This window comes from Misgurnus anguillicaudatus, chromosome 23 (assembly GCF_027580225.2).
Source record: "Misgurnus anguillicaudatus chromosome 23, ASM2758022v2, whole genome shotgun sequence".
NCBI classification, from domain to species: Eukaryota; Metazoa; Chordata; class Actinopteri; order Cypriniformes; family Cobitidae; genus Misgurnus; species Misgurnus anguillicaudatus.
The window spans coordinates 20,250,719-20,273,991 of record NC_073359.2 but is presented as its reverse complement, the minus strand read 5'-3'; the positions used below and the strand labels follow the sequence as shown (position 1 = coordinate 20,273,991).

Genomic DNA, 23,273 nt, shown 5'->3' with positions numbered 1-23,273 from the left:
TATAACATTTTACTTATACATCTTTAAATTACAATTTGACCAATACTGCATCTTTTTGTGTACCGCATTGAAATAAAGACATTGAAATGTAATTTTAATGGACTATCAGCTTTTTGTCATGGCAATGTCAAGTTCACAAGTATTAGCTGGAAACTTCAACATTATTCAGTATATCAGAATCATCATTTGTGGGCGTTGTGTCTGAATGGCAGTGTGATGATCTTCCTGGACAGTAATAGTATTACAAAAATATAATCTCAGAATTCTGACTTTAAACTCAGAATTCTGAATTCTGACTTTAATCTCAGAATTCTGACTTTAATCTCAGAATTCTCACTTTAAACTCAGAATTCTGACTTTAATCTCAGAATTCTGACTTTAAACTCAGAATTCTGACTTTAAGAACTACAGTCAGGAGCTTGAACTCAACCTCAGCTGACTTTAATCTCAGAATTCTGACTTTAATCTCAGAATTCTGACTTTAATCTCAGAATTCTGACTTTAATCTCAGAATTCTGACTTTAATCTCAGAATTCTGACTTTATTTTCAGAATTTTGAGTTCAAAGTCAGAATTCTGACTTTAAACTCAAAATTCTGACTTTAACCTCAAAATTTGAATTCTGACTTTATTCTCAGAATTCTGACTTTAAACTCAAAATTCTGACTTTAAACTCTGAGATTAAAGTCAGAATTCTGAGATTAAAGTCAGAATTCTGAGATTAAAGTCAGAATTATGAGATTAAAGTCAGAATTCTGAGAATAAAGTCAGAATTCAAATATTTTTTTTTTACCAGTGGCCCTAATCCTCTTCCGTAGATTTGGGGAAACACACATGCAATTACTTATTTTCAATATAAAAAAGTGATTGTGGACTGGATTTCTTTTTACCTTTTATCACAGTCTTGGCCATGTGAAAGATTAGTAAAAACATTGGCTTTGATGCATTGCTAGTTTTTGTGCAGAATCAGATTAAAATTTTTTCTCCCTCATTTACTGTCCGTGGCTGTTTTTGCCCCATTGACGTATTCTCTATTGGTTTGTGTAGTGCTACACTTTGTGTGTTCTCTGCTTTCCATCTTCATTTTGGAGTAAACTAATTTTTTTCGTTCTCTTTTATAGATCGGAAAGGATGCCCCATACATACCTTCGCCTTGGGCCCCCGATTTGCTAAATCCGCCACTGTGTGTCAATAGTGAAATATCGATGACAGATGCTCAAAACAATGAATATCTTTACCCCAAAAATAGTAAAAGACAAAAAGGTTGTGTTATTTAACTACATTTATTAGTAAGCCAAAACAGAAAAACAATAGAGAAGAAGCTAAACTTGATAAAAACAGTAGCTATTTATGAGGGCTTGTCCTCATATCATCAAAATAGTCATCTGCAAGGCGAAGTATCTGAGAAATTGCATTAAGATGATCTACCCTAACATACTGTATAACTTTAAGCAACATTAAATGTTTAAAAAGCAACATTTTAAACATTTTTGCTCTAATAGGTCATAGCAGCATCATCCAAATAATCTTCAGCATAGTTGAGCATCTGCTGTACAGCGGTGAGAAGCAGGAGATCACAGTTGAGGTTCAGTTCAAGCTCCTGACTGTAATTCTTCACAGGTAACACACAAGACACAGGAACACCCAGTCGAGAGCTGACCTCCTGTACCTGTAGAGTCAATACAAATCTCTCAGTCCATCTCTCACACTTTCAGCTCCATATCACACAGTTTCAGCTCTGGAAGATCTCACCTTTTTCTCAATGTAGGAACTGACATAAACCTTTTGAAGATCCTCCTGCACCAGAGGACACGCCTCATCTATTTTTGTCATCAAGACGATCTGAGGAACACCTGAAAATTTTAGATATGCTATCAACCAATTAGACTACCACAAGGAAATCTTCAATTCTTTTTGTTTGTGCAGCATTTACATTCGTGTGTTCTCATTTTAACACAGCATCTTAAAATATAAACAATGCTTTCTTATATTGGCATTTCACATACTATCTACACATGACCAAAAATGCATATAACATTAACATTTATGCAAACTAGCTATGTGTGTGTAAGTGTAAAAGATCTTATATAAGATCCATCTTATGTTATTGTTTATATGGCAGTCAGTGTTGGGGGTAACGAGTTACAAAGTAACGGATTACAGTAACTACATTACTTTTTTGGGTAACGAAGTAAAGTAACGCATTACACTAATAATATTGGTAACTACACTACTTTACTAGACTATAGGAACGCGCTTTCCTGCGTTACCCAAGCAGTGTTTGCCTGGGTGTAAAGTTCTGTCTGTTTAAGTGGTGCGTGCATGCGTGTCCCTGTACGTGTGCCGTTGCCATAGAGATTGATTTGACGTAGCTGCTGGTGCACAGGGGAGCGGGAAATGAAGACGGAGGGTTTCAGCCACTGGGGTGATATTCACATTGCTTTCAGCGTATTGCTCGAAAGTATAAAAATATTCGTGTGAAATGCACACTATGCCCAGACGACAAGTGTCTTTCAACTGCTGTCAACGCGATGAGCAACCTGTCTGAGCATTTGTAAGCCCAGCATGGCAATACAAAACTTGTGGCGAAAGATCCTGCTTAACTTACCGGTCAGGGCTCGAGAGGTCCGATCCCGAAGACGGAATTAGGTAATGAACCTCAATCGAGTCAGAGCCAGAGCATAATTCTTTTGAAGGAAATTATTTGAACGTAACCCGAACAGCAATGTCGCGTGCGCGCAATTTATAGAAAAAAGCCAGGAGTCAGGACCGCTGTTTTCTTCATAATCTTACTTCCAAATCTAATCCTATAAACTTTTCGGTGTTTGCTGTATCGCTGTTACCGCCCTGCCAGACTGTCTTATAGAGAAATAAGTTAATTCCTTGATTTGCGTTGTTGATTCATTTATAAATAATTACCCCAAGGGTTTAGTTTATGCGCAAAAAGCATTAAAATGAATAGAACGTGATGATTACGTCTTTCTTTGGTTAAAAAAATAATAAAATAAATAAGCCTATATGAAATGTGTTTCACTTAAATAATTAGCAAATTAAAAAACGAATTCAAAAGAAGCCTATAGCCTATACTGTATGAGTTTATTTTTGTGTGACGTGCTCCAAACCGATGCAGCACAAAACACTTTTTACCTATTTAAAAAAGCACAATGTTTTGTTAATATTGCGAGTGTAACTTTACATAAATAAATGTACACATTACAGTTTTGAATGTTGTTTTACTTTTATTTGTATGACCATAATTTAAGGTAATTTAAGGTAATGCAAAATGCAAGCTCCTCACGCGTTTCATGCCATCACCCGCGTGGGTTTACAGGGTAGTTTACACAGAGCAGCGAGAAAAAGACATTAAACTTTAAACATTTAACATTCTACTTGAGTGTTTTTGGACATCCCTTTGGAATCACTGCAATCATATCATCAATTTATAAGGTAATAATAAATATAAGCGCAGCGCTTATGAGTGTTCAAACACTGCTGTCCGCTCAGCTGTCAATATGCCGGCCCCTCACAAAGTTTCACATTAAATGGTAATATATTTGAACAGTCATGGTCCTGTGCTTATTTCTGTCAATGTTCTGCATGAAGATCTTTAAAGGTTTTTGCGTACATCACGATTTGCGGTGCGGCCGGTCGCAGTCTTTATGTAAAACGGGTATGAAATAAATTGATGCTGATGTCGGATAACGGGTCAACTGTTATTTTAATCGTGCGGATGCGGGTTATCAAACGGGACTGTGCATGACTCGTATAAGGAAAATGGAATGACAACATGAAAATTATAAAATAGCCTACATGTTTATGTTCTGTATTAAACCACCATGGGCGCTAAACTTGCGGTGTTAAAGGGACAGTTCACCCAAAAATAAAAAATTCTGTCATCATTAACTCTCCCTCATTTTGTTACAAACCTGTATAAATTTCTCTGTTCTGATAAACACGAAGCAACATATTTTGAGAAATGTTAATAACCAAACCAAGCATGAGCCCCATTCACTTCTATAGTAGGAAAAAATAATACTATGGAAGTGAATGGGGCTCATGAATGGTTTGGTTACAAACATTCCTCAAAATATTTTCATTCATGTTCACCAGAACAAAGACATTTATACAGGTTTGTAACAACATGAGAGTGAGTAAATTATACTGAATTTTAATTTTTGGGCGAACTATAAATCCGATGGGGTCAAAAATTAGGGTGCACCTAACTTTTGTGCTGGTGCACCTAAGTGCAACCAGTGCAAAAAGTTAGTCTAGAGCACTGGCCGTTCATTTAAAGTAGTCACTCATCATCAGCCGACCCCGCCTAAACCATGTCCATGTATCTATGTGGTAAATTAAGAAAAAGTAAAGTAAAGTAATAAGTAGTGAAGTTACTTTTCAAATGCAGTAACTAGTAAATTAATCTCATTACAATTTAAAGAAGTAACTAGTAACTAGTAACTAATTACATTTTTTGAGTAACTACCCCAACACTGATGGCAGTAACGGCCAGTAATTGGTATTTTCATCTTTCAGTAGAGTAATGAAGATATGATAGATGCTTGATGAATCAGGGAAGGATTCGCAATGATCCGCTACTGGGTGCAAAATGGACTCCGTGGGCCTCATTTATAAAATGCTGCATAGGAATTGGCTTAAATTTGATCATCTCACAATCGAGGCTTTGAACCGGTTCACGGAAGGAAAATGAAAACCAGAAACTTTTGATGTTTTGCAAGGAACAGAAACGAAACCAGAAACTTTAAAAATATATATGTTCCCGGAACAGAATAATTTATTTAAAATAATGGTAACCAGTTAATACCCATATTTTATTTGTTCTTTGACAAGATTTCTGTGTAATATGACTCAGTGAAGTTCACTTCAGGTCATTGTTTACTCTTTGCAAAAATGAGAAGCATAAGAGGTAAATATTGTAGGCTACCAAATATCTCAAGATGTTTTTAAAAAAATATATAAATAAGTGGTGTTACGGATCGCAGTTGATCCGTGATCCTTACAGATGACTACCCACTGTTCGGCTCACATGCGATTCATGGATTAATAAACCAATTTAAAATGGGTTAAAGGGATAGTTCGGCCAAAAATGACACCAAACCCATGATTTACTCACCCACAAGCTGTACGATCCGCACATGTCCATCATTTTTCAGACAAACACACTTTCGGACATTTCAGAAAATGTTTTAGATCTTTCAGTTAATTAAATGTAATGTTACGGGGTCCACGACCTTCAAGTCCAAAAAAGGGCGTCCATCCTTCACAAAATAAATCGGGATGATAAACAAAGGCCTTCTGAGGGTAATCCGTGCAGTGTTGTTGTAGAAATATCCATATTTAAAACTTTATTAACGTAAATAAATACCTTCCGGTAGCGCCGCCATCTTAGTCGCGTCCGCATTCAGGATGAGAGCTTACGCAGCCTATGGAGGTTACTCTGCTGCTGCTCTGTGCCTCCGCCCTTCGAATTTGTCATACGTCACTAAGAAAAGTGCGTACACTACGCTAATACTCTCTCCTGAATACAGAGGAGTCTAAGATGGCGGCGCTACCGTAAGGTAGTTATTTTCGTTAATAAAGTTTTAAATATGGATATTGCTACAACAACACCGTGGGATTACTCTCAGAAGACCTTCGTTTATCATCCTGGAGCCGTTTGGATTTATTTTGTGAAGAATGGATGCACTTTTTTTGGACTTGAAGGTCGTGGACTATGGGTGGACCCCGCAACATTACATTCAATCAACTGAAAGATCCAAAACCTCCTCCAAAACATCCGAAATGTGCCTGTCTGAAAAATATGGACATATGCAACTCGGACATCTTGGGGGTGAGTAAATCATGGGTTTAATATCATTTTTGGCCGAACTATCCCTTTAAAGTTGATAATTTGCACATGTTTCAAATGCTTGCAAATGTTAACACTAAATCGATTTTAAACAATTTAACCGCAAAAAAGGCGCTAAAGTGAGCAATGTTCTGTACGCACAGATGCACATATGGTCGAATGTGTCCGATCCAACTCCAATCAAACGTGATTATCCCTATGCCCTTCAAAGATCAGAACTCTTGATGTATAAACTTGAGAGAGAGTTGCACTACTGTGTCTCATACTGTAGTCCATTAAAATACATTTGGCTAATAAAGCACTGAAAGACAACGTAATTTTCACTTTATGTGGAGCGACTGTTTATGCTGCAATTTCTTCTCGAAGTGCCGTTTGGAATTCGTCCTCCATCTGTGTGTGTGCGCGTGTTTAAGTGCACTTAAAAGTGCATGGAGAGACGCGTTTCAAAAAGCAAGCAAACCATTTTTATGTTCTTGACAGGTCACATACAAACAAAATGATCTCGAAATACCACAGTATTCTTTTTCTAATAAAAACATTTGTTTAAGTTGTTTGCCAACAAACGACATGGCACAAATTGTCCTTGACTTAATTCAGGTATAATGCTGAAACAAATGTAGGCATGTCAGAATTACAGAATACAGTTATGCCGCTTACATAATGTAGCCTTTTTCAAATGTTTGATGACAAGATAGAGACTTAAGGAAAATTATGTAGTAGACTAATAAGTTAAGTTTAATGTCCTAATGATCAGCCTACTTATTTGTATGTCCCACAGCTGACATGGAATGTTATTAACCGGTTTGGGTACTTTATTTTTTTGTTCTAACCAGTTCAGGAACGTCAATTTTAGGGTTAAACCAAAAACCAGAAACGTTAAAATACTGTTTCTGTTCGGAACGAACCAATTGGGGGGAAAAAGCCACAATAATTTCTCAAAACTGCGTATGTGTGATTCATAAAATGAACGTATCAAATCCCCGCCTTTAAATGATGCAAAATTAATGTCATTGACATATAAAAAGCAACTGTTTAAAGTTTAAATCTTTTTCGAGCAGCAATCAGACAAGCAAAAGTGCGTACGTCTGCACAGACCCTGACTTGGCGTTAAGCACTTTTCCACATCAAAGACAGTTTTTGTAAAAATTGACTTTGCGATCAAATCTGTGCGTACGCATGCTTTATAAATGAGGCCCCATGCCTTTAACAGCTTAAGTTAACATGCTTTTATTGTGATGATTTAGACTTAGGGCCCTATTTTAACGATCTAAGCGCATTGTATAAAGCGCACAGCGCAACGTCTAAATGGGCGTGTCCGAATCCACTTTTGCTAATTTAACTACGGTACAAATCGTATTAGAGCCGAGAGCATCGACGAAAAGGGTTGGTCCTATTGTAATGGGAGTATTTTGGGCGTAACGTGCAGTAAACCAATGAGAGTCACAGCTCTCATTCCCTTTAAAAGCAAGTTGCGCTGGCGCTATGTCTAATCCCTATTTAGATGACGGACTTTGTAAACTGAAAAACTAAGCGGAGGTAGAAGATCCCCAGTTTAAGATTAATGTTAAATAATTGTGTTGTTTTGCCCTTATATTGAAATTGTTATTTTTTTATTAAAACCTTTAAAACCCGTTTTCTTTTAGTCATGGAAGTAAAAAGCACGCTTTTAATTGCTTTAAATGTATGGCTATCCAATATCATCAAAAAATAATTTACAAGTATGTAAGATAAGGTTTGTACTCTAAAAATACTTTATTTGTAACAAACAGGAGATAAAGAAATTACAAACGGCTCTCCTCACGTTTCAGCACTTTGGACAGCGTTTTTTTAGCAAAGAGTTTTTTTAAGCATTACTTACAAATGTTTCTCATCTCGCCATATCCACAGGTACAGAGTCATCATATACAATAAATCCGTGAGGTAGCATTTAAAAAAAACATTTAAAAACAGACGCATTTGTTTAAAGCAAAGCATTTATTTACTTACCAGGCTGCAGGTAAAGCAGCTCTTTGCGCCTTCTAACGTCTTATAATCAGTCCTCATTTATAAATATGTCCAAGAGACTCAATAATAATCTCTTAAATTCAATCCTTTAATCTTTCATATTTAAAAGCATTTTTGTGCTGCTGCGCATTTATGTACTTTGTGTTAAGCAAACCCGCGTTGTCCTCCCGTTTATAGGCGCATATTATTACTAATGCGCTCTTTAAATAACATAAAACATATTGCGCCATTGACTTTAGACTTTAGACCAGGTTTTTGTTGGTCAATGGCGTAGTCTATTTTAGTTGCCTCAAAATAGCAACGCGCCAACAATGCGCCTGAACACACCTCGTTTTTCAGACCAGAACGCTCATGGGCGCAAAGGGGGCGCAAATGCATTTGCTATTTAAAGCAACACTATGGAGTTTTTTTACCTTTAAATAATGTCTCTAAAATTATTTCAGTGATAGAACAACTTTTAACTGGACAAATTGTACAGTTGCTGCAACCTGAGCAGCCTCCTAGCTGCTACAAACCCACTCTGAAAGTGGCGGTGGAGGGTAGGAAACACAGCCCCGCCCCTCCCCCTGCCTGAAGAAGCGTGTCTGATACCAGGCACTGTTGCGCTTTTCAACCACATGGGGGAGCTGTAAGTCATTTTTACATGGAAACTACATAGTCTTGCTTTAAACATAGCGGCGCTAAACGTGAAAATTAGGGTGGAAACTAGCGAAAGACACTTGCGTCGCGCATTGCGCTGCATTGCGCCGGGTGTAAGATAGAGCCCTTAGTGTGAATGTTGTAAGTACACCATTTTTTATTTTACTTGTAACGCTCATTATTTTACCTCTTATTACATTTACACTGTAAATTTTAACAATTGTACCTTAACCAATATTGGCTGATTGTTACAACTATATCACATTTTAATTGTGTTAGTGCACATACCCAATGAGTTTACTTTTGTGCGTATGGCTGCAAGTTTTTCCTCCAGTTTGCTGGACATGAGGGAGATTTTGGAGGTGTCTATCACAAACACCACACAGTGAATCTTCTGCTCCAGAGATGCAGGTGTGGAGGACTGTTGCTCATTAGGATCGAATGGTGAAACAGGGTTGAACTAAATCAGTTATAAAACACAAGTTTAGTTGAATTATAATACACAAAAAACAATTTATACGCCAACTAAATGATTTTGGAACAAACTTTTCCGTCTTACTTTATATCGGTCTGGTACGAGACCCTGAAGAATGCTGCTGATGTCCTCAATTTCCAGACCTGCACCTGTCTGCTCCTCCAGTCCCATAGTGTCACACAACATAAATGTCAATGACCTTCCCCCACGGCCATCTTTCAGTGGATATGTGCGAAACTACAAACCAAAAGCAATCATCAATGCTTTGTTTTCTAACTGAGGTAGATCCTGATCCTGACATTCTATCACATTAAATGGTAGACATGTTTAGATAGATTCATAGATTGAGACACCAGTTTATATGATTCTGTACCTGTTTGGTGAGGCTGGTGCCTGAAGATCCTGCAATGGCTTTGCTGGTCATGTGACCCATGAAGATGGAGTTGATGGAGTTGAAGAAACTGGATTTTCCAGCACCTACAGGACCGATCATTAGGATTCGAGCTCGGTTCACAGAGGACACCAAGGGTGTGTGGTTCTTGAAAACCCTCATAAGCTCTTCTCTTTGTCTACAAAAATCATATTTTTTAAATTTATGATTAAGATTTAATTTAGATTACCAAAGTGAACAACAGACAAACTGCACAAATTGATGAAAACTTACTCAGCTGTCCACAGCATGTTCCTCCAAGGTTTCTCCATGACTTAGGGAAGAGAAATAGGAAATAATGGAGATTTGTTATGTAACTTTCTATTGGGCTAATGGTAACAATAAATACAATTTAAGTAGATTATTTTAGGTATAGATTAGAATTAGTTGTACATGAATGTTTGACTTACTGTGCTCAATTTTAAACACCTCACATTCAATCAGGTTCCCATCGTTCCCATAAATTAAGGCAGTATTAATGTTGAATGCATGACCCCCTTGATTATAAACGGTTGGTTGGTTGTTATAGCAAAAGAACAACTGTTGACCAAAGTTGGGCCATCCATTGTTATCAAGACGTGCATATTGTCCATTGTTAATTTTGATGCACACAGGGATTTGGCCTTGATAGTAGAACAGGAAAGCATCTTCATCAATAATGTGCAGACCGCACTGAGTATAATCTTTACTCGTATATCCACCAAATATGTAGCCTGAGTTGTTGTAGGCCACGAGTAAAGTTGGACCCTGACGGTCACAGCGCTGGTGGAAAGCAGCAGCATTATATCCATGAACAGACGCTTTGTAGAGAAGAGTCAGATCCACATCACCCAACAAGGCACAGAGCTGCTTTTTCTTCTCTTCAGGTAATTTATGTGGCTGGGTATTCATGGTAACGCCTCTGAAACACAAGTAATTGGAAGTGGATCAAATCTTTCCTTAAAGTGTCCAAATATCCAAAACCCGTTCTTGTCATAGGATAAGTTGGATGAACATTTTTAAACCGCTTTAAATGTTGACTGGTTAAGCTTTAATGCATTCTGTTGGTAAATTTCATGAATATGTAACACTTTGGTATTTTCATTTTTTATTTTATTTTATTTCCATACCCAATTTTTCAAAACATTGGCTACATCTGACAGCCTATCGATATAAAATGAATTCTTCTGGCCAAAAATATGTTTGAAATATATGCTAAATACATTTTGTAGAAAATACAGCCTAATTAAATATATTTTTGAATTTAAAAATATATTTAGTTTTAACCTTTATGTATTAACATATATTTCAAAATGTATTTCAAGGGCAACTGATACGTTTTCTTATCTTACAACCCATACAGACTTTCCTGGACAAAATATAAATGTTTGTATTAAATGTATAAAGTATAAAATTTATAAGTATGTATAAAATATACAATACTAAGCCATTCAAAATATATTTCATTTGAATCTTTTCAAACCAGGTTTGTATTTCCAATAGTTTTTCTTCCAATGTGACGTGTATTAAAGTGCTTTACAATATATTTATTTTTAAAATATATTTTAAAATATATAAAAAAGTGCCAAAATATATATCGAAAAATGCACTTGCTGTTTGTGGAAAATAAAACGCTTTCTGTTCTTAGGATGTGATGAAACCTTGTATAACAGGCACTTTTTATTTGTCTTGTTAAGAAGAATTACTTGTAGGTCTATAAGTCACTCTGAATAAAAGGGTCTTTTAAATGAATATATGTGAAAGTAAAAGTATGGTGTTACACCCAAGACAAACCTGCTCTATCATGTTGTTTTCTTAAAAAAATTCAATATTAAGCCTGTTCTATCATGTTTTTTTACGAGTAGGCATATGCGAGACAGAATACAGAAAAATAATATCAGTATAATCACTAATCAGTAACTTACCACATAAAATTTTATTATACAAGTTACATCTACACATTAAATCACATTATACACATCAGCTGAGGGGTAAGTTGATCCATGTCCAATTACATCACTTACATTTTTTGTTTAAACCTGAACATTTTTCTTGAATGTATTTTTAAAGGTAACTTATTTTCTATGCCAAATGCATAAAATGAATGAAAATTGTAACATCTTGGCATGAAAATATTTAAAAATGAACAAATGAGTTGTGTGAGACTACACAGAAATACATTTTTCGCCTAAACAAATTCAGTGGTTTCAGTTCCTCGTGGAGTAGGTTGAACCGCTGGTTGAGTTTACCCCACAGCATTTGGATCACTGCCTAGCTTAGTAATTCAGGCTACCCTTTAGCTAAATCATTCACATGGTTTTATACATTAGCCTATCATCAGTATGTATGGTATTAATATTTAGACCTGGATAAATCTGCTTTGACATGTCAGGAATAATGACTGTTACAGTATGTATAAACTTTACTTTGATAGGATAAAAAGAGTTTTTTTTACATACATACAATTTCGTTTTATCCAAAGTTTTTTTTTGGTACGGCAGTCCCAGGACGTTATTTCAAAGGTTTGTTTTTGTTTCCTATGGAAATTAAATAATAATGTATGTTTGTTTTTGTGGGAATGTTCCTGGAACCTAAAAACTAACGTTAGGGAACCGTTTTCCATACTAAACTACATTCTGAAAGTTTGCCTGAAGTTCTTTCCATATTGTGTTATCTGTCATATTTCTAATCTAACTTAAATAAGAAACTAAACCCCTTTTTTGACAAATTGATTACCATTACCATAAATAACCACTGTTATTTTGTGGTTTAACTATTTATATGGTAGTATAATTAAAAATGGTTAATTTTCATAATGGCAGTCTTAGAACAGAGATACTTTGTAATGTTTGAATAAAAAGCATTACAATAAATAGAAAGCTGTTTTGTTCCTAGACCATAGCTGACAAGCAACACAATGATTTGTAATAGTTTAAAGATATTGTATAGGCTTAATAACTTACCTTTTGTAGAACACTTGCTGTTTGTGGAAAATAAAATGCTTTCTGTTCTTAGGATGTGACTTGAAACCTTGTATAACTGGCACTTTTTATTTGCCTTGTTGTTATGGGACTATAAGTCACTCTGCATAAAAGGGTCTTTTAAATGAATAAATATGAAAGTAAAAGTAAGGTGTTACACCCAAGACAAACCTGCTCTATCATGTTTTCTTAAAAAAATTCAATATTAAGCCTGTTCTATCATGTTTTTTTAAGATTAGGCCTATATGTGAGACAGAATACAGAAAAATACTATCAAATCACTAATCAGTAACTTACCACATAAAATGTTATTATACAAGTTACATTAAATTACATTATATGCATTAAGCCATCAGAATAAAATACTGAAAAAATAAAATAAAATAGACCATATAGCTGACAAGCAACACAATGATTTGTATATAACTTGTAATAGTTTAAAGATATTGTATAGGCTTTATAACTTACCTTTTGTAGGACACTTGCTGTTTGTGGAAAATAAAATGCTTTCTGTTCTTAGGATGTGACTTGAAACCTTGTATAACTGGCACTTTTTATTTGCCTTGTTGTTATGGGACTATAAGTCACTCTGGATAAAAGGGTCTTTTAAATGAATAAATGTGAAAGTAAAAGTAAGGTGTTACACCCAAGACAAACCTGCTCCATCATGTTGTTTTCTTTAAAAAAAAAAAATCAATATTAAGCCTGTATCATGTTTTTTTTTAAGATTAGGTTTCTGCAAGACAGAAAAATACTATCAGTATAATCACTTATCAGTAACTTACCACATAAAATTGTCACGTTCTCTACTACTACTAATACTAAAATACAACGATGATGACGAGGAGATCAAGTTCTTGCTATATACACTGGAATTTTATTCAAACATACAATGACGACAAGGAACAGCTTCACATAACATGCACATTCAACGACTGACAAGGGAAAGACACATGAGGGCAGAATATAAAGGGTGAGCAAACTAATTAAACACAGGTGTAAGAACTTAACTAATAATCAAACAGGTGAAACTAATAATGATGAAATGAGATAACAAATGAACTAAACAAGATGATTAACAATGAACAGAACTAAATGCAACGCAAAACCCTTACAAAAATGTTATTATACAAGTTACATACTGTACATTAGCCTATCACCAGTATTTATGGTATAAATATTAAGACCTCTGCTTAACTTTACTTTCATAGGATAAAAACTGTTTTTTGTAAAAATCATACATACAATTTCGTTTTTTTTCCAAAGATTTTTTAATAACTTTATAAGAACACTTGCTGTTTGTGGAAAAATAAAATGCTTTCTGTTCTCAGGATGTGACTTGAAACCTTGTATAACTGGCACTTTTTATTTGATTTGCCTTGTTAAGAAGAATGACTTGTTATGGGACTATAAATTACTCTGGATAAAAGGGTCTGCTAAATGATTAAATGTGAAAGTAAAAGTAAGGTGTTACTCAAAAGACAAACCTGCTCTATCATGTTGTTTTCTTTAAAAAAATTGAAGGGCAAACATACAGACCAAAAATTATTTTTGTACCAGGCTGTAAACATTATTTTCTACTGTAAAGTTGGCCATTTTAACATCCCAGCCAACATTGATATGTGGGCCCCACGTGGGCAGCATGGGTTATGTGTGCCCCATATAGGTTTGCCCATGTGGGATAATAATGTGGGGCCCTCATGGCATCTATGTGGGCAAAACATTTTTACGCTTGAAATACATACATTTCAAATCTTAAAATAATAACTTTTGGTCGATTGTCACTTTTAAACAAAGAGCAAATATTATAACAGATATGATTTGATCAGTATAAAACATTTTAAATAAAAATGCATTATTTTTTGTACATTTAATTAACATTGATATGTGGGCCCCACGTGGGTCCCATATGGGCAAAATGGGTTTCATGTGGCCATGGGCTTAACATGGGCAATATATATGGGTCCCATGTGGGTTGACTATGTGGGTCCCATATAGGTATGCCCCTGTTGGATGATAATATGGGACCCATATGGGACCTATGTGGGCAAAATAATTTCATGCGTAAAATACATTTTATATACATTTAAACTCTTAAAATTATTACTTTTGGTTGATAGTCACTTTTATACAAAGAGCAAACAATATCACAGATAGGATCTGATCAGTATAAAACATTTTAAATCAAATTGAATTATTTTTTACATTTAATTGTGATATTTATAATGTTTACCTGCCAATTATTAATTTTAATTTGCACAGCTGAGCGAAAATAAGAAATGTCAGAAAGTTCATCAGTTTGTTAGTGTGTTAATTAAAGAAATGTTTCAAACATTCTGAAAGGAGTCTGATTGGTGGAGTCAGGTGTTTCATATAAGGAGACCTCATTACGATCTGCTCACTGCTTCGACACATTACGCTTGATAAAGTAGTCCTGCTTCAAATGTTTTTAATTGTAATTTTTTTTCACATAATATAATATCATATTTTATAAAATCTTTGCTAAAATAGGCAGCATTTTAAAATTACAACTAAAGATGATAAACATTTAAACTACAAGAATTTCCGCTCAGGGGCAAGGATACAGTTTCTACCGGAGCAGCAGGAGTCTCTCACAACCGTTACACTTGTAATTTATTTTCTGTGTTGTGTTTTTAGAAAATGTAATACTACGGTGCAAGGTCACTGACTGCACAGTGATGAATCAAAGCAAACGTGCAAGGACATTTAATGAGTTTTTCTGTGGATGCTTTGGAAGTTCTTCCCATCAAAAATAAAACAGTAATCTCCTGAACCTGCAATATTTTTGAAATCGTCACAATATGGCTCACCCCTCCAGTGCATTGTTATAAAATAGTTGCCACGCAAATATTAAGACATACATTTCTTTTATTTTATTGGAACATTTAAAGGAACAGTATGTAAGAAATGTATATCAATTAATCATAAAATGGCCCTGATATGTCACTAGACATTGAGAAATCATTTTCATTTCAAATACTTATATCACTGACAACAGTGGCCCGGCCAGGATATTGTCATTTAAAAAGTGGAGTTGCAGCCCTCATCTGATGTTTATGTTGTCATGTTGTGTATTGGCCACCAGTTGTGTGATTGCAGTACCAGTTTTAGCCACAATCCTACATACAGTTCCTTAAATGTCACACATTCATTAGAAAACATTGCACCCGAATGTTGCAGCAGAGCAAACAAAACAAAAGTGCAGTGATACATGAATGAGGGATGGCTGTTGACCAATCAGCACCCAGGACTGGGACTACAGTATGTGTTTATAAAAAGCAACTTAATAAAGCAAATATGATTATCATTCTGTATGTAACATGATGCTTAAGTGATCTTACTTTTAATGTTTCTCACAAATGTCTTGAATGGATTTGAATGACAAAAGAGACAGAACAGACAAGCCTATTGTCCAATACTAAAAATGCTGCAAAGAAAATACATTTGCTTTCAACTGCAAGAACTCAGAAAAACTTTACAGTTGTTATTTATCATGGCTTGCCCTCCGTTGGACTGATATCATCAAAGTAGTCGTCTGCAAGGCGAAGCATCTGCTGTACAGCGGTGAGAAGCAGAAGATCACAGTTGAGGTTCAGTTCAAGCTCCTGACTGTAATTCTTCACAGGTAACACACAAGACACAGGAACACCCAGTCGAGAGCTGACCTCCTGTACCTGTACTTAGCTTATTACGAAAAACTCTTACTTTTACCAATACTAATTTACAAATACATGAAAAGTAATAGTCTTACTTACCTAGTGAGTTCAACTTTCTTCGAATAGCAAAAAATTTGTCCTCCAGTTTGCTGGACATGAGGGAGATTTTGGTGACATCTATCACAAACACCACACAGTGGATCTTCTCCTGTAGAGATGGAGGTCTGGAGGACTTTTGCTCATTGGGTTCATATGGTGCCACAGGATTGAACTGAATTTAAAAAATGTAGAGTAATGATTCAAGGAATACATGTTAATTTTCATTCATATTATTAGGAAATTACATCATCTTTGTTTCCATCTTACTTGATATCGGTCTGGTATGAGACCCTGAATGATGCTGCTGATGTCCTCAATATCCAGACCTGCACCTGTCTGCTCCTCCAGTCCCATAGTGTCACACAACACAAATGGCAATGGCTTTCCATCACGGCCATCTTTCAGTGGATATCTGCGAAACTAAAAGAGAACATTGATGTGTTATAGGGACCAAAACAGTAAGTCATGAAGAGATATTTAACACTCTTCTTAATAAAGGAAGCTTTTATTGCACCTGTGTGGTGAGGCTGGTGCCTGAAGATCCTGCCATGGCTTTGTTGGTCATGCGACCCATGAAGATGGAGTTGATGGAGTTGAAGAAACTGGACTTTCCAGCCCCTACAGGACCGATCATTAGGATTCGAGCCCGGTTCACAGAGGACACCTTATGGGTCTTTATTAATTTCACAAGCTCTTCTCTTCGGCTACAAAGATCACATATTTATAATTTAAGAGTTTTGATGTCAGATTACCAAAATGAGAAATTAAAGAAAATGGGTGAAAACTTACTTAGTTGTCCACACAACGTTCCTCCATGCTTTCTTCTCAGGACTGACCTGAGAGACTAAAACAATGTAAGATTTGTTATATAACTTCTTATTGGGCTAATGTTAACAATATAAGTAAGATTGAAGTTCTAAACTATAAATAACGGAGTAAATGATGGACGTACTCTGCTCAATTTTAAACACCTCACATTCAGTCAGGTTCCCATCGTTCCCATACATTAATGCAGTATTAATGTTGAATGCACTGACCCCTTGATTAATTACAGTTGGTTGGTTATTATAGCAAAAGTACAACTGTTGACCAAAGTTGGGTCCTCTGGAGTCATCAAGACGTGCGTGATGTCCACTGTTAATTTTGATGCGCACAGGGACTTTGCCTTGAAAGCTGAACAGGAAAGCATCTTCATCAGTAACGTACTGCCCGCTCTGAGTATAATCTTTACTCGTATATCCACCAAAGATGTAGCCTGAGCTGTTGTAAGCTACGAGTAAAGTTGGACCCTGACGGTCACAGCGTTGGTGGAAATAAGCAGCATTATATCCATGAACAGACGCTTTGTAGAGAAAAGTCAGATCCACATTACCCAACAAACCACAGAGCTGCATTTTTTGATTTTTGGTTAATCTAGATGTGCGAGAAGCCATCTGTAATGGAGAGGAAAACAAGAGATAATCTACATAAGCATGTAAGCAAATCCAAATGTATATCAAAATATAAATAATACATCATATTAACGTTGCTGTATTTCAAATTGTTTTTAATTGTTTTTAATGGGAATTGTACTGGTTTTAATGAAACTATAATGGTCTCTGTTGGATTATATTGGTGGGATGTTATAGGGTGGATGGGAACCAATAAAACACTACAATAAGACATTTTGTAATGGTTTCAACAGTATGGTTTATATAATGGTATTTGTAATGGAAACCATTCCAATGTGTTTTAGCAAGTATGTTTACTTTAAAATACTTAAGAACAGTAAAAAAACAGTTTTTACTTTAACTCTTTTGTTAGACCCTTTAAACAAAATAAAAATTCTGTCCATAATATTTCGTGTATTTTGAATAAATGCCAAGACTTAAATAAATAAATAAAGTTGACCAGTGAATTTAGGGCCCATCTCTAAAGCAATATAATGTACACGTAATAGTATTTAACAGTTTATTTGGATAAATATCAAAAATCTAAAAAGTGTGCATTATAGCTGACAACCACATGCACACATTTGGTTTTATGACTGTTTGTTGACTTTAAGTCGTTCATTTTAAACGTTTGTAAAAGTAGAAACCTGTATATTATAGAGTAACTTTAGAGACGGTCCCTAAATTCACCAATATTAAATTGTCAATCACTGAAAAATCGAATCCCTTATCCATATCTAATATGTCCATCCATGCTAATTTAACAAAAAAGGCTTTTGTTGTCTACAAACAAAACAACATTTATCGAGTAAGTTACACGTAAGGTTTAATTACATCACAAGAATACAACTTTTGTTATGTCGAGATCACAAGAAAACAACTTTTGTTATCTCGAGATCATGAAAAAATTAAGTCGAGATCGCGAGAAAACAAGCAAGCAACAATTAAAAATAGTACACGATCCCTTTCGGCTTCCGTAGAAAATCGACGTTCAGGATTGACATTAAATCGTTACAATAAAAATGTGTTTAATTTCCCAATCATATAAAACCCTTTTTCATTGAATGTTTAACTAAATATTTGGACCGACAATCTGTCTTACCTTTCACAACGAAAAGTCTCTATGCATAAATCAATTAAATGCCAGGGAACCTCAAGCAGTCGCCCAGGCCCCAGACTCTTACTCACCTCCGTCTGTGTTTCCTATCTGTGTGCTGCTGGAGTTTGCTGTTGTTACGTCCCCTAGCGGTTGCTGAATGCACGGCAGGGAAATCGTACAAAAGTAATAAAAAAACATTGATTTGAATTAAAAAAGTGAATAAAATGCATCACTGCATTAAATCAGTATAATATTAAATATATTATTTGTAGCATCTGCTGTATAATTATCATGTTATTTTGAGTATTAAGTAGCAGAATCACTTTTCAAAAATATTACACATATTTGCAACACTACGCTGTGCTGGAGCTTTAGTGTTATATATGAATTTGTATATTATAGTATATGTTACATTTAAAAAAACAATAAATGTAGGCTTTATTTTAAAAAATCTTAAACGAAAATAAAACTCTTGTTCAAAGATTGTTTATTAAACATATTGAAACAAAATGAAATTACAATTGCATTTGTATTTGTATAAGTGCAATTTCAAACACAGACTCCCCGTTTGTTGCATGCAGATAACAAATTTACAGGTTATTCTCAACAGAACTTGAATTGTATTAGATTTTATTTCTTTTTTTTACAACACTGCATGTTTGCCACCTCTATTTAAATCAGGGATTTGAAATGTAATTGTTATAACCTAACATCTTTTTGCTACGGCAATGTCAAGATCGCTACTATCTGCTGTATACTTCACCATACTTAAGTATTAATGGTTGGACTTCTGTAAATGCAGTATACAAAAAAAACGTAAAATATTTTTAGGTTGTGTTTAACTTCACACTATTCCAGCAAGTTACCTTATTATGAACATCATACTCATAAATATGATTTTTTTCTTAGCCCAAAAACAAATATTCACATACACTTCACAATTTACAGTATAACCTCAAGTAGTACTTAATAGGCATTTGCTCTAATGGGCATCAACATCATCCAAATAATCTTCAGCATAGTTGAGCATCTGCTGTACAGCGGTGAGAAGCAGGAGATCACAGTTAAAGTTCAGTTCAAGCTCCTGACTGTAATTCTTCACAGGTAACACACAAGACACAGGAACACCCAGTCGAGAGCTGACCTCCTGTACCTGTAGAGTCAATACAAATCTCTCAGTCCATCTCTCACACTTCCAGCTCCATATGACACAGTTTCAGCTCTATAAGATCTCACCTTTGACTTAATGTAGGAACTGACATAAACCTTTTGAAGATCCTCCTCCACCAGAGGACACGCCTCATCCACTTTAGTCATCAAGACAATCTGAGGAACACCTGAAAATTGATCAGTAAAACAATATTGAGGAATTTATTTTTATATGCAACACACATGTATACATTTTGAAGATGCTGCCACGACACAAAAAACCCACAGCTATTGACCAATCAGCATTAAGAACCAGAATCATGGTACAACTTACCCAGCGAGTTCACTTTTTTGCATATGGCTGCAAGGTTGTCCTCCACTTTGCTGGACGTGAGGGAGATTATGGTGGTGTCTATCACAAACACCACCAATGGATCCTCTCCTGTAGAGATGAAGGTCTGTAGGACTTTTGCTCGTCAGGATGAAATGATGCTATGGGGTTGAACTTAAGAGAAAACTATTTATGGTAAAGTACATTAAGAACCAACTTAAAACTTATTTTAACTAGGTCATTTGGATACAACCGTATCATCTCCATGTTTATCTTACTTGATATCGATCTGGTATGAGACCCTGAAGAATGCTGCTGATGTCCTCAATATTCAGACCTGCACCTGTCTGCTCCTCCAGTCCCATAGTGTCACACAACACAAATGGCAATGGCTTTCCATCACGGCCATCTTTCACTGGATATCTGCGAAACTAAAAGAGAACATTGATGTGAAATTGGGACCAAATCAAAGCATGAAGAAATATTTAACGCTCTTCTTAATAAATTAAGCTTTTATTGCACCTGTGTGGTGAGACTGGTGCCTGAAGATCCTGCCATGGCTTTGTTGGTCATGCGACCCATGAAGATGGAGTTGATGGAGTTAAAGAAACTGGACTTTCCAGCACCTACAGGACCGATCATTAGGATCCGAACCCGGTTCACAGAGGACACTAGGGGTTTATGATCTTTGATGCGCTTCATGAGGTCTTGTTTTTGTCTTCGGAAACAGTTAAAACTTCTTATTTAGTGTTTTTTGCGTGCATAAAATAAGCAACAGGTTGAGAACAACATTTGCTGAAAACATACCCGGGTATCCACAGAATATTTCTCCATGGCTTCTCTTCGATCGGACCTGCAGTGACCTGTGAGACAACTGGAAGACAAATATTGAATGATGATTTAAATGTGCTGTCAAAGTATAAACAATGTTAATGAAGTCCTAAATGTATTATTATAAGTATTTATAAAAACTTTATTCTGACTTACTCTTCTTAACTTTATACACCTCACATTCTCGAAGCTGAGAGTCGCTTCCATACATGGTTAAGGGATCAAAATCGAACGTGAAACTTGCATATCCCAAATTTTCATCATCATGTACCAAAGGTTGATTGTTATACATAAAGTACAACTCTTCACCAAAGTTGGGCACTCCAGAGTCATCAAGACGTGCACGACTCCCATTACTTATTTTGATGGAGACAGGGACACCACCATTTAGAGGAAAGTTGAAGAGGAAAGCCTCGTGATCAGCTATAATCCTACCACACTGAGTATAATCTTTACTCGTATATCCACCAAAGATGTAGCCTGAAAAGTTGTAGGCCACGAGTAAAGTTGGACCCTGACGGTCACAGCGCTGGTGGAAAGCAGTAGCATTATATCCATGAACAGATGCTTTGTAGAGAAGAGTCAGATTCACATTACACAACAAGGCACAGAGCTGCTGTTTTTGTTTAGTGGTTAATCTAGGTGTGAGGGAAGCCATGTGTCCTGAAGAACAAAATAAAAGACATTAACACATAAACAAATGCAAATATGTATATATATATTCATATAAAAGATTTCAGGATAAAATTGGGAGTTTGAAATCTTGTGTATGTCTAATTACAGGGTTCCCACACAGCTTAGTTAACTTCAAATTCAATGACATTTCAAGGACTTTCCAGGTCCAATACCCTCAAAGTCAATGACTAAATGTGGGGACACATTTCAAGTGAGAGCAAGGTTACATCGTGTAACCTTTTTAAGATACATTGTTACAGTTCCCTTTCGAGGGAACTCGCGCTGTGTCACTGCGGTGACACTTTGGGGACGCCTCCAGGTGTAATTGCATCTGAATGTGTATATCAAATTCAACTAATGGTCAGGCTTAACGACAAAGACAGGGTGTCCTGGGAGCCAGGAAGTATATAGCTATCTGAAATATTGCTAAAGACGGCGTTACATGGACACAGGAAGTATGGCAAGGGAGACGCAGCGCCTCGTTCCCTTCTCAGGGAAGAACAGTTACATACGTAACACGAGACGTTTTCAAGTGTCAAACACAGCTATGCAAAAAAGCATTTTGGTATGAATTAACATTCGCATACAGAAGATATAAGCATTTAAAGCGAACAGTTTAGCACGTGTGCTTAAAAAGTCTAGAATTTTTATGATAGTATCCTACACTAAACATTGAATTATATGGATTTTTTCCAGAAAATTCTTGCATAAAATAGATTCAAGCACTTTCAATGACCTGTATTTATGCATGTATATTTTCAAAAACTTCCAAGGGCCTTGATTTTTTTCCATAGATTCATAAACTTTCAAAATCCTGTGGGAACCCTGTAATTTCTTTTGACGTCAGCGTACACTGCGTCAAGACGCGTGTTGATGCCTAATTAGAAACCAGCCTGCAAAATCGGAAGTCGGTTTACGAAATAAATTAACAGTGTTTTCATCACTATCCGTTAGTTAAAATATTAATTATGTAACTTATTAATATTTTTAAGCGGACATGCGACTTTCAGGGTTGAAAAAACGCATGTCAGTACAATTGTGTGTATTATATAATCCTAGTCAAATAAAACAGAACATCGGTTTTTATTGAATGTTTAACTAAATATTTAGATAAGCAGTCATTCTCACCTGTTACAATGCAAGCTCTCTATGCATGAATCAATGAAATGCGTATAGTTTACATGAATAACGCAGATAAACCCCATGAATCTCCCGCTCTCACTTTAATTCCCTCTGTCTGTTTTTCCCATTTGTGACAAGCTGGTGCCACGACAGTAAAAGAAAGGTGCCACTGCCAATTTGATTTTCGCCCCCTATCGGTTAGTAAATTTTTTCTTCTTTTGTTTTTTTATTTGGCGGTTGACACTACAAGGTGTATTACCGCCACCGCTGGACTGGAGTGTGGAACAGGAATAGCAGTTTTTCTATAAATTAGATTCTTTTTAAAAGCCCTATCCCTTAAAAAGGAAAACAAAAAAGAAAATATATTTTCTGTATTTCTCCTAGATACACTCCCATTTCTCATAAGTTCTTGCTTTATTTATACTTTTAACCTCTGCCTTTCTGAGTTTAATCTCCACCTCCAGACTATCATTAACTGCAGCTTTCT

General features: G+C 35.7%; 2 protein-coding genes and 1 pseudogene across 3 annotated transcripts; all 3 read right to left on the bottom strand.

Annotated features, from left to right (window-relative positions):
* Positions 1-771: 771 nt before the first annotated feature.
* On the bottom strand, positions 772-12,988 carry LOC129453748 (interferon-induced protein 44-like). Of its 2 annotated transcripts, XM_055218111.2 has the most exons (9): positions 12,842-12,967; positions 12,356-12,490; positions 9,824-10,314; positions 9,648-9,687; positions 9,357-9,552; positions 9,068-9,220; positions 8,797-8,968; positions 1,752-1,852; positions 772-1,668 (listed from the first exon to the last, which is right to left on the bottom strand). In XM_055218111.2, exons 3-9 carry the CDS (start codon positions 10,302-10,304, stop codon positions 1,495-1,497), a joined length of 1,317 nt encoding a protein of 438 aa, XP_055074086.2. In that variant the 5' UTR covers positions 10,305-10,314; positions 12,356-12,490; positions 12,842-12,967; the 3' UTR covers positions 772-1,494. The 2 variants fall into 2 exon arrangements, with proteins under 2 accessions (XP_055074086.2, XP_055074087.2); XM_055218112.2 differs by lacking the exon at positions 12,356-12,490 and having other exon boundaries at positions 12,842-12,988.
* Positions 12,989-13,676: 688 nt separating this feature from the next.
* On the bottom strand, positions 13,677-18,763 carry LOC141349117 (interferon-induced protein 44-like). The gene is made up of 7 exons (XM_073861753.1): positions 18,682-18,763; positions 17,102-17,582; positions 16,939-16,993; positions 16,664-16,853; positions 16,417-16,569; positions 16,150-16,321; positions 13,677-16,073 (listed from the first exon to the last, which is right to left on the bottom strand). Exons 2-7 carry the CDS (start codon positions 17,580-17,582, stop codon positions 15,886-15,888), a joined length of 1,239 nt encoding a protein of 412 aa, XP_073717854.1. The 5' UTR covers positions 18,682-18,763; the 3' UTR covers positions 13,677-15,885.
* Positions 18,764-19,148: 385 nt separating this feature from the next.
* Positions 19,149-22,974, bottom strand: LOC129453747 (interferon-induced protein 44-like; annotated as a pseudogene).
* Between the last annotated feature and the right edge of the window lie 299 nt (positions 22,975-23,273).

Coding starts and splice junctions, on each gene's coding strand:
- LOC141349117 (XM_073861753.1), bottom strand. CDS start 17,582: ATGGCTTCTCGCACATCTAGATTAACCAAAAATCAAAAAATGCAGCTC. Junction 16,322..16,416: donor TCATACCAGACCGATATCAA/GTAAGATGGAAA, acceptor TTTTAAATTCAG/TTCAATCCTGTGGCACCATA. Junction 16,074..16,149: donor AAGAAAGTTGAACTCACTAG/GTAAGTAAGACT, acceptor TAATAAGCTAAG/TACAGGTACAGGAGGTCAGC.
- LOC129453748 (XM_055218112.2), bottom strand. CDS start 10,304: ATGAATACCCAGCCACATAAATTACCTGAAGAGAAGAAAAAGCAGCTC. Junction 9,553..9,647: donor AACATGCTGTGGACAGCTGA/GTAAGTTTTCAT, acceptor TGATTTTTGTAG/ACAAAGAGAAGAGCTTATGA. Junction 1,669..1,751: donor GTTCCTACATTGAGAAAAAG/GTGAGATCTTCC, acceptor TTGACTCTACAG/GTACAGGAGGTCAGCTCTCG.